General features: G+C 48.5%; 2 protein-coding genes across 2 annotated transcripts; one reads left to right on the top strand and one right to left on the bottom strand.

Moving 5' to 3' along the window:
* Window positions 1-9: 9 nt before the first annotated feature.
* On the bottom strand, window positions 10-4,968 carry LOC149336041 (uncharacterized). The gene is made up of 2 exons (XM_089552529.1): window positions 4,204-4,968; window positions 10-1,355 (listed from the first exon to the last, which is right to left on the bottom strand). The coding sequence occupies exons 1-2, from the start codon at window positions 4,486-4,488 to the stop codon at window positions 327-329; spliced, it is 1,314 nt and encodes a 437-aa protein (XP_089408655.1). The 5' UTR covers window positions 4,489-4,968; the 3' UTR covers window positions 10-326.
* LOC149336040 (uncharacterized) lies at window positions 4,593-10,775 on the top strand. Its single transcript, XM_089554070.1, has 5 exons — window positions 4,593-4,704; window positions 7,662-7,777; window positions 8,174-8,453; window positions 9,165-9,250; window positions 10,620-10,775. Exons 1-5 carry the CDS (start codon window positions 4,593-4,595, stop codon window positions 10,773-10,775), a joined length of 750 nt encoding a protein of 249 aa, XP_089410196.1.
* The last annotated feature ends 12 nt before the right edge of the window (window positions 10,776-10,787 follow it).

The raw sequence follows: 10,787 nt of genomic DNA, 5'->3' as shown, positions 1-10,787 counted from the left end.
ACAGTACAGTCACCAAGAGAGAACGCTTTTATTACTGGATGTCGTAGGAGGCTCTCAGCACGTCAGCATCTTTCACCCTAACTTGTTGAGCGCACTCTCTCTTCACAACTTTCGACAAAGGTCAACACGCATTACAGCCCCTGACTACGAGGGCACAAGTTCAGATCAACAGAGCTTCCATTTCATACTCTCAATTAACTGGAAAATCCACAGCCATTAGGGATCAGCCCAAGAGATTGATCGTGAATACATCCTGCATTCCTCGAGTGATTACTGAAAAATAAACTGGCGCGCACTGCTTTTTAGTGAAGAGCTAATTATCAGATTCAATGAGCATACCGCCTCACTTTAATCAAAAAGTCAAACTTATAGTACGCTTTTCCTTCAATATTCTGCGGATAAGACTTCAGCCTACACATGTACTGCAAAGAAGGCTGGGGTTCGAGGTGTTTAGCGCCCCCATATGCCCACTCTGCCGTGGATTGAAACCAAAGGGATGGTGAGTGAACTTCTTCAGAACAGAGGCGCTTTACGGAAATTAATTCACACTCAGCTGGCTGTGAAGACTCTGCGTACACGGCAACAAGGTCAGTAGACGGTGAAATTTTGCACATGATGCGCAACTCAGCGGACGTGCCTGTGAACGGTCGTTGACACGACGCGATCCAATCTGCAGTGGTATTGTCAAATAACACGGTCCAGACAATTAGCTCTTCGGTCGCGCCACAGTTCTTCCCACCGTGATATCCCGTGAAGAGGGCCTTTTCGCTTAGCGTTCCTGTCGCAGACGCATTGGTCTGGGTGTTCTGCGCACCCTGTGTGCCCAGCACTGCATCAGATCTTTGTTGCATCTTGACGAAGGCCTCAGTCAAGGCAGACACTCTTTCATGCAACGATGCCAAGAGGGTGCCCGTATCTTTGCCCTCTTGCGCCGGGCCTCCTCCGTTCTGCGATTCGGCACCTCGCTGTTCTGCGGCTCCCGCCATCTGTCTTCGGCCCTCTCCATTGCATCGCGAGTCTTGCTGAAGTTTGGCGTACTGGCCGCCCACAGCCTCGGCCAGTTCGTTCAGTTGGCTCTGTATCGATGTCAAGACGTCGTAGCAGGAGTCGAGAGGCGAGTCGAGCGGCGATGTGGTAGACTTTAACGACCTTGCAGGCTCCCGCACTTGCGCTTTTTCTGAAGCGACGGGTGTGCATCCGGCACTGTAGTGTACGGGAAGGTCCCTCCGAGGCATGGTGTTGAGGCATCGGGGGCAAGAGGTTGCGTGGAAGCCGCACCGTTGCTCGAAGTGCTCCAGCAGTTCTCCTAGGGGACCCACGAAGTCGCAGCCATGCTCGCTGTTCCAGCAGCTCACCTTTAATTTTTGAGAGAAAAAACAATTGACAGTTAAAGGCTGTCATACAGTGATGAGCACCCCGGGATAAATAGTCGTTGGACTGATCGTCCCTGAACAGAACACCTCCGAAGTGAACGTCTCCGGTGAAAGGTAATGTACAGAATTAAGAAATGATGTTGGGCTAGTCGGTTCATGGTTAGAGCAGAACAGAACTGCGCGAAGACGACGGGACAAACCAAGGCGCGAATACACACACACTGCGCTTTGTGTGTGTGTATTCGTGCCTTCTTTTGTCCTGTCGTCTTCGCGCAGTTCTGTTTTGCTCTAGGTAATGTACAGTCGTGAAGAATGATACAAGCAACAAAATTTTAACATAAAGCTGTGAATTTACTGGGTATTTTCTCATTCAATTTGAGCGCCAATTTTTGCATAAAGTGGTACGGTTTAACGTAGTTAAAGCGAGTTTGACGTGCGAAAGCATGTGTTCATTCTTGAACTAGAGGGGACACGTATAAGCTCAGTCTGTAGCTTATGAAGCTCTAGCTTTAGTGGGTTAATGCCTACATATGCAGAATCGGACGTTCATAGGTCGCTGAGAGTCCTCATATCTCTCCTGGCGAAGTGGTGGAGCGGTTAAGCGTAGCGCCGCTGACCTGCCGTGGCAGCTGCTGCCATCGGTGGGGCTTGTTGCGGGCAGGTTGCGAGAACGTCACCAGGTCATGTGACCTAGGTGGCGCCACGCCCTCCTCCCATTGACACGACACAAGACGAGGCACAAGGCCAAAGGGCACACGGTTTTTCTCAGGAGAAAAAAGAACTATGTTTGCCACCTATAATTAGCATGTAATCAATAAATGAATGTCCAAACTTTGTGTTCTCTCTTACTGCTCACAAGTGCATTTTTTTTCGTACAAAAAAAAAGCGAAACACCGCTTGTGGTCGAATGCATTCAATTTTGTTTCGTGCGGCTGGCGGTTATAACGCGAACTCATGTGGCGAAGGCCGCGTTATTTACGAGACGCTTAATAAACACAGAATACGTTGTGTATTTCTCAATAATAGCACTTACAGTGAGCGTTGTGCGCTCTATCCTGACTTTTAGGCAATTAATAAGTGCAGATTGCACTGGATGGCAACACTGAATGATTCTTAAACACACTGGATTCCATGAACACATCTTATTCTGCAATTTTAACGCCTCAATTTCTACTAAGTAATCCGTTGAGTTTGTTACCATGTTAACCTGACCCGTATACCGGCTGATGACTCACTTGTTATAATTAAACGTAACTTACAGCAGGCACCTCCGTACTAAAGGAATGCGCGTAACTGCAACCATTGGACCTGCATTTGAACATGAGTTTCCTAATTATGAGCCCACACATGACAGCATAACAAGCAACAGTGAGCTCCAGGAAGTACATGCATTATTCGGTTAATTTTAGAGTGTTAGGTTTTACTGCCAACTGTTGCATCTATCAGAGACAATCGGAAAAAGTTTCTCTCGGCCTAACCGCTCGGTTGTTCGGGCCTGTTTCTTGGGCTTCGCGTCTTGGGTAACCAGAAGGTGGCTGCCAACCGAACTACTTGGACGGTGCTTACCATGAGGAGAGGAGAATATGGCGAGAGTGGGGTAATGTGTAACGAGAGGGCAGTCACCTACGAAGGAGGAGGGTATGACAAGTGGGAGGAATTCGCCACTGGAGTGGTGCGAATACACTCTGCCACAGGTGAATGGTTTAGGGGGGTTTAACGTCCCAAAGCGACTCGGACTACGAGGGACGCCGTAGTGAAGGGCTCCTGAAGTTTAAACACACCTGGGGTTCTTCAACGTGCACTGACATCGCACAGCACACGGACCTCTAGAATTTCGCCTCCATCGAAATTCGACCGCCGCAGCCGGGATCGAATCTGCGTGGATCGAACCCGCGTCTTACGGGTCAGGAGCCGAGCGCCATAACCACTGAGCCACTGCGGCGGCTGCCACGGGTGAACGGGAGCTTATAGGTGATGTTCGTTCTGCAAGGCATTAACTTGTTTCGGTGGTTGATGCCACAACCAGCCATTTTTCTGGCTATATTTTTTGGTTAATGAGCACAAACGGGACGGCTTTCAGTGCGCAGAAAATGTACCTGAACACTGACTTTTATCCGGAAACTCCCTTCAGGCTGTGCGATACCTTTTAGCGTAAGGTATCACCTAGAACTAACGCCTCTCGCTTGTGTCAACCCTTTGAGGCTTTGAGCTGGGGCGCAAGGCCAGGTAAGGCCGTCAACAAGGCCTTAGCGACAGCCCAAATAAGAGTATGCGGTAAACCAGCAGACCAAGGACACCGTCTTGAGAAGCAGAACTAATCTGAATGTTAGGAGAACATGCATTGAAAAGATCTAAAATCAATGTCTTCCATTTCTGCTGTCACCCATCGCAACTTTAAACTTGGGTGAAGGGGTGTTGCTTTTACCATAAAGGTGAGCCTGCCTCTTAGCATCTTCTGTCACCGAGTTTGCAGAAGACAAGCAAAGAACGTAGGAACAAAGACAACTGAGTGGGCCAACCGCATTGGCGTCGTATTTTCCTAACTATTCCCTTGGTTCAATGCGCTACCGCCTCAGCGAGCGCCAGCGGCAAAAAGTCTGACTGACAGCAACCTGATCGAAATTTGCTTCAAACTTTTTTTTCCTAGTATCAAGTAATTAGAATACACGATGCCCTAAATACGTATTTGCGATACAGATACATCGATGCTTTCATTTTTGTCAAGCGTTACCTAATACCGATGCACAAGATGTATAGAAGAATAGTAACCAAGATACATATATTTTTGATACTGCCCATGCCTGATCTCAGCCCTCATGCTCACACATACCTGCAGCTTCACCAAATGGCCACGAGGATCCGGAATCCAGCACACGTCCACATCCATTTCAAACGTTTTCTTGTCCAGAGGACAGACCGAGCAGCCGTCGCCTCTTTTGCACTCCTCCAGGCAAGCCGAGCACAAAACGTTTCCACAGGGCAGGATGGCCATTTTCATGCTAACGTAGGCGCACAAGTTGCATACCCACGCCGACGGGAGTGATTCTTCGAAGGTGACTGGCTTCCAATCGATGCCGCCAGCGAAGCCGCAGAGGCGATACGTTCTGTCCGCCATGTTTGGTTGGAGTGCAATGCGTGAGGCGCCGAACAGAAGGAAGGAAATTGCTTGCACTCGTGGCTAATTGGCTGACGCTAGAAACAACGAAGTGAGACTCGCTGATGTGCGGCGGTCTCACAGAGCACGACAGCACATCAACGGCGGTGTGCGCGCTTACGACCTGCAAACAAAGGAGAACCAGCGAGCGCCCGAAGGACCTGCGAACCCCACCCGGTACGGCTTCCGGAACGTCCCCACTTCTCCGCACACCCCTCGTGCATCTGGACTCGTCCGTCATTCGAGCCGTTGTCTGAGCCGCATCGGCGTACGCGTCACGCGGTCGCCGGCATAGTCGCCCGCTTGCGATGGTTGTTCGGATTTTCACATCAGAGCGAATGCTGCCCAGAGGGAGAGTAGTCATACCTTTCGCGAGGCTACCTTTCGATCAAGGCTTCTAAAGGGAAGCCTGCTTAAAAGGAATCGCACTTGCATTAAGAGTCTCGCGGAACGCAGAGGAAGCGTTCTGACATCGACAAAAAGTATGCGCTTGACCAATTACTCGGGAATCAATCGAACGCGAGTGGCACTTATGGCTTATGGTGTAGAGACACTGCCTACCGAACAATCCCATGCTCGAGAGCTCGGGACAGCGTTTTCAGATGTTCTGATTCTATTGTGACGCGTTAACTGCTGGAGGTCAGAAATACTCCGTTTTCACCAAAGCGAGAAATTTGAGCCAATAGCAATGCCTCTGGCTCGTTTCATACCGCGGAAGGATACGCAACACAGCGCGAGAAAACGCGGGCGTAAAGACGACTCAAGTATATACTAAGCGCTGACTTTCAAATGACGCTTTATTGTTGTCATCATCATGATATCATCATCAGCCTGACTAAGCCCACTGCAGGGTGAACACCTATCCCATGTCTCTAAAATTAACCCTGTCCTTTGCCAGCTGCGGCCACCATATCCCCGCAAACTCCTTAATCTCATCCGCCCACCTGACTTTCTGCCGCCCCCTGTTACGCTTGCCTTCTCTTGGAATCCGCTCCGTTACGCTTAAGGACCAGCGGTTATCTTGCCTTCGCATTACGTGACCTGCCCAAGGCTATTTCTTCCTCTTGATTTCGAATAGGATGTCGTCAACCGGCGTTTGTTCCCTCCCCCATTTCTTCCCGCTTCCGTTCTTTTAATCTTACACCTGTCATTTTCTTTCCATATCCCGCTGCGTTGTATTTAAGATGAACCCTTCTGGTTAGCCTCCCCGTTTCTGCCCCGTATGTGAGTATCGGTAAGATACAGCTGTTGTATACTTTTCTCTTGAGGAATATTGGTAAACTGCCGTTCATGATCCTCATGAGAGGACCTGCTATATTCTCTCCACCCCATTTTTATTTTTCTCGTGATTTCCTCCTTATGATTTCCCTCTCCAGCACCTAGCTACCAATTGTGAACTGCTGTTCCCTTGCGAGACTCTTGAGCATTACTTTGGTGTTCTACATGTTAATTTTAGGACCTACCATTCTGCTCTGCCTGTCTAAATCATCGACCATGCTTTGCAACTCATCTCCTGAGTGACTTAACAAGTTACAGCGAATCGAAAATTACTTAGGTATTCTGCATTAACTCTTATCCTCAGCTGTTCCCAATCCAGGCCTCGGAACACCTGTACACAGGCGATGCATGGCATATGTTAAAGAGGACAAAAAAGGGGGTAGGGGGAGCGAGTAAGGACACTTAAAGCACACACAAATTAATGAAAATAAACAACGGATATATTGCAGTTACAACACAACTCTTGTCCGCGCACTTCAATAGGGCTACACTGTCTTGCTCACGTACGCTCAGATCGCTCGCGCACCACACACTCCGCGCTTCCCGCTGCCAACGCTGATGAGTCGTCGCTCCGCACTCGCGAAAAACAAACATCACAAAAACAAACGGCATCCAGACGGCGCCGGGAAGAGAGAAAAAGGGTAGGCAGGTGATGCGGTAGGCACTCAGGACCGACCGGCGCACCGAGCCAGATTCACGTGAGCGCCACTTGAGTCGAGGAGACGACTGCCACCGTCTGGGCGGGAGTAGCTCCGACGTGGAATCGCGTTGTACGATCGCTTACACGTTGGCGAGATCGTGTCTCCCTGCCTGACATCTTTCCTTATTGGAATTTGATTGCTGACTTTATGAAGTTCTATGGTAGCTGTGCAGTCGTTGTAGATATGCTCCAGTATTTTCATATAAGAGTCTTCTACTCCACGATTCCGCAATGCCTGCACGGCTGCTGAGGTTTCAACTGAGTCCAATACCTTCTCGTAATCCATGAATACTATATATAAGGGTTGGTTATATTCTGCGCATTTCTTTATCACCTGTTTGATATTTTGAGTATGGTCTATCGTTTACGAAAGCCTGCCTTATCATTTGGCTGGCACACATTGTAGTCCCGTGTTTATAACTATGAATGTCGAAGTCGCAAATTCATGTGAATGTGATTTCTCTATGAATGTGGCTTCCTCTACGTTTTTGTATTTTCCGCAATTGATGTCTGATAAAAGTTTCGGCTCCGTCTGCTGTCGGTGACCTACACATAACCTAAAGGATACGGTAGAATGTGCTTTCCATGTTCCGGCCGAATCTGCTGACGCACTTTCAGTTTGATACTGAAAAAGGCGTCGCCTGCTAATTTCGACGCGGTCACTTTCATCATCCAAAGCACGAGGCACAGCGTTAAAACACGTTATCTGAAGAGTGCTGTCTGATGTTTTCCTGACATGATTTTTTCATCGCCGCCAGATCTGCTGACGACCCAGCAAAGTAGAACCATGAGCCAACCTGGCTGAAAACATGCTTTCGCACGTCTATCCAGTTTGACCACATCGCCACCCTTCCAATTGTTTTTATACATAGAAGCATAATGCGAGCCTAGCAGCAGATGACAGTCCTCAACAAGTTCATGAGATCAGCATCAGCCTGAAGAATCGAGCGGCATCAGATATGGAAGAAGAAGAAAAAGAACAAACGGTGGCTATTTCTGAGCGGCGTCTTTTCTTTGCATGCACGCTCTCTTCTTGGTCGCGTCTTCGTATTTCCGCGGCCGTGGCGCGGCCGCATACCTGTCGTGATACTCACCGTCATAGTCGCTGCCACCTGCATCAACTCCTGTGCATGCCTTGTCCCGCGGGCTGGTGAAGGTGACTATGCCGGTGGCCTGGACATCGGCCACCTTAACCTACAAGAGCAGAGTTCTGCAGAGGTGGCCCAAACATCCTTTCCGGCTGAAGTCCAGAAGACAAACGCTTCAGAAGATGTGAGTGTGTGGGGAGGAGTAATTCGTTCATTTCACTTCGGGTATGAGGGGCAGATTCTTCATATAGCAGATAATATGGAAGCGTATAGCCTCTTTTTTCAGTTTGGTCGTAATGAGATGCTAATTCACAATTCCAAATAACACTGAGCCAGAATGGAGCAACGTGACTAATATAAATCATAGCTTTTCACCGGTGCCACAAAGGTTGGGAAAAGCTGGCGTAATGAAAAGCGTACTTTATATCCGAACCAAAAGCCTACTTCCATCTTTTTGCGTGCTACGTTTTACGTTCGTTTATCTATGACGTAGTTATTAGCTGGTCTACAAGATGACCCTTCCAGTTACCCTCTAACAGATCACGCATTAAAAGTAGCAACTATTCCTCTTCTTTTTCAGGGTCAATCTTCGACCAAGTTAAGCATCCTGCTAGCAGTTGTGACCGTTCTATGCCTAACCACATGCGCCGCACCACGGTGGAGGCGTCCTCGGCAGGCTGTCTCCGTGGAAGACGACGGCGCTGACGTATCCCGAATCGACATACCTAAAGCGAGAGGTTGTGAAAACGGCGTTCGCTTACATTCCATAGACCCTGTCGAGGCCAAGAAGCACAAAACGTCGACTGCAGTCTACGCCCGGTGGCTCTACGCGGACGCTGGGGATACCGGATTTCTCGCTGGTAAGTGTGACCGGCAGTTCGGTCGCTATGTTCCAAGTGTACTTAGGCTTGTGGGGGAATTGACAGACAGTGGTCCTGGGGTTAGTTCTTGGGTGCCGTTTTTAGAACCTCAAAAACTTGTGACACTGCACTGCAAAGGAAGGACGCCAGTGTCTGCCCCATCGCTGTCTTCTGTGCTGCCTCGTTAGTTTTCTCCGACCTCTGAACACTGTGGCAGGCTCTGCAGCAGCAGTAAAAGGAACTTTCTGTGAGTAAGCGTTGTTAAGACTCAGTATCAATACCATATGTGCATTAAAGTGAGGAAACTAAAACATTCCTGAAACAACCCTGCGCTGCATAAAACGTACGTCACAACTACAGGCAACTCTTCCTAGGCCTACATTGTAAGTACCAGGCACTGTTGTATGCTTTGCTGCAAGGCAAACTCCACGAGCTGTGCTTAGTTGTGCAGCGCCACCACGGCAACAAGTGACATGGGAGCATTCTACCAGGACAGCGAAGTAGTGGTCTGTGCAATAGGACTAATATGAGACGAACTGGAGGTTCGCCGGGCTCTTGACATGTCTGCGCTGATATGGATGTTGGTTGGGCATAGAAAAACAGATGAGGAGCACCCTAAAGGATGGCACTGGATGCTTATTTCACTGTCTGGGTCCGATCAACGCAACCCCTGCTTTAGCTCCTTGTACGACCGTGTGATTGTTACTCCAGGTGGCAAAATATTGGAGTCTGAAGACGCAACCACGGCTGCCGAAAGGGGTGTGACTCCGGGTGCGCCATCCGTGGCCACAGAGTCGGTGAGTGGGAAAAATTATTCTGGCGCCAAAAAGGATGGCGCCATTCTATTCTTTTCTCCTCTTTTTTTTTACATAACGGCCTCTCGCAAGCGATATGTATTCCCCCCCCCCCCCCCTGCAATAATACCTTCGGGCGCTGCAGGCACTTTAAATAAATAAATAAATAAAGATGGAGCGAGAGAGCTCTACTCCTCGGGGTGCAACTTCCGATTTCGTTGTGGATGAGACAATGACCTTCAATGCATCACCAGGTCAAACCGAACTTAACTGCGCGGTGGTATGGCCCAAGCTATGATAGTATGACCACGCGATCACTTGACCATGACCATTGGGTACCTGACCTTGACCTTTTGACCTTGATCCTTGATATTTGACCAGCTTTGGCTCCTATAACTAGGTTCAAGCAACGTTGAACCCCTGCCATTTCTTTAATGTGAGCATCCCTTTCTCTATAGTGGGATGAGTTTCTCTACTAAGGAATTAATCGTGAACGTAGACCTTGCAGCCGCACCGCAACAATTTTTTTTTGAGACGCCACATTTCCCTATTATTTCCGAGTTCGCTTTCTTTAGTTGTCCGTCTTTTGTTTTCTGGTACATTTCAAAATGTGCGATTGATACTGAAACGCAAGGTACGATCCACGTTATTTATCTCAGCCTAGGCGCTGGACACGTTGAACGCAATCTGTTGTAAAGAGCGCAAGGCTACGAGAACAAGTTCTAGCCTGTTCCAGAATGAAAAGACCTCGGTCGTCTCTCGGCAGCAGCGTTCATTTGGCTTTTGCTCGCGAGTTAATATTTTTTGTCCTTACTGGAAAGTTTTGATATTTGCACAGCGTTATGTGACTTACACTCTTTTTTTTTTCGGGTCATTCGTTCAAGAAAGTAACGAACAGCGAGAGCAGTTATTCACTAAGAGGAGAACGCGGCCGTACTCAGTTAATTTTCGTTCTTTGGTCTGTTGAAAGAATTCATGTACCCTCAACTGCAAAGACGATTTAGGTGTGGGGAGCTAACAAGCTCGCCTATTAAAAGGCCAGAAAGACGTGCCTATAAATTGAAGGAATGCCTTATGTGTTTTTATTAATGCTATTACAAAGTCTTTGTGGGACTGCCCCACTTTAAAGGGGCCAAACTGACATAACACTTCCCTTTTGATTTCATTCTTTAAGTTCCTTTTCTCCTCTCATTGTGACTGGCTCATCGCATGCTACTCCTCTCATTCTACATTCGTCATTGGCTCAAGACAAACCATGGCAGGGGGCGAGGCGTCGCTTGAGTCCGTCTCGAAGAGCAAGAAATAATTGAATATGGAATCAGTGTAATAGTTATCATTCACTGGCCTTACTTAGTTGTGAATTTATTCCCAGGTCACGGGAGAAAGTGAACTGCAAGGACATCTACTGTACTTCAAAAACGCGACCTCACGGGTGCATGTTCCACCAGTTCCAATGTTCCAGAGCCAACTCTGTTGTCCCGGCCTGCGTTTCCCGCGCAGAGTAGCCACCTCGCACAGCTACTCATAAGGAAAGACATGG

Source organism: Amblyomma mixtum, chromosome 7, assembly GCF_055824585.1.
Source record: "Amblyomma mixtum isolate Tamu chromosome 7, ASM5582458v1, whole genome shotgun sequence".
Taxonomy (NCBI): domain Eukaryota; kingdom Metazoa; phylum Arthropoda; class Arachnida; order Ixodida; family Ixodidae; genus Amblyomma; species Amblyomma mixtum.
This window is presented reverse-complemented; position numbering and strand designations above follow the sequence as displayed.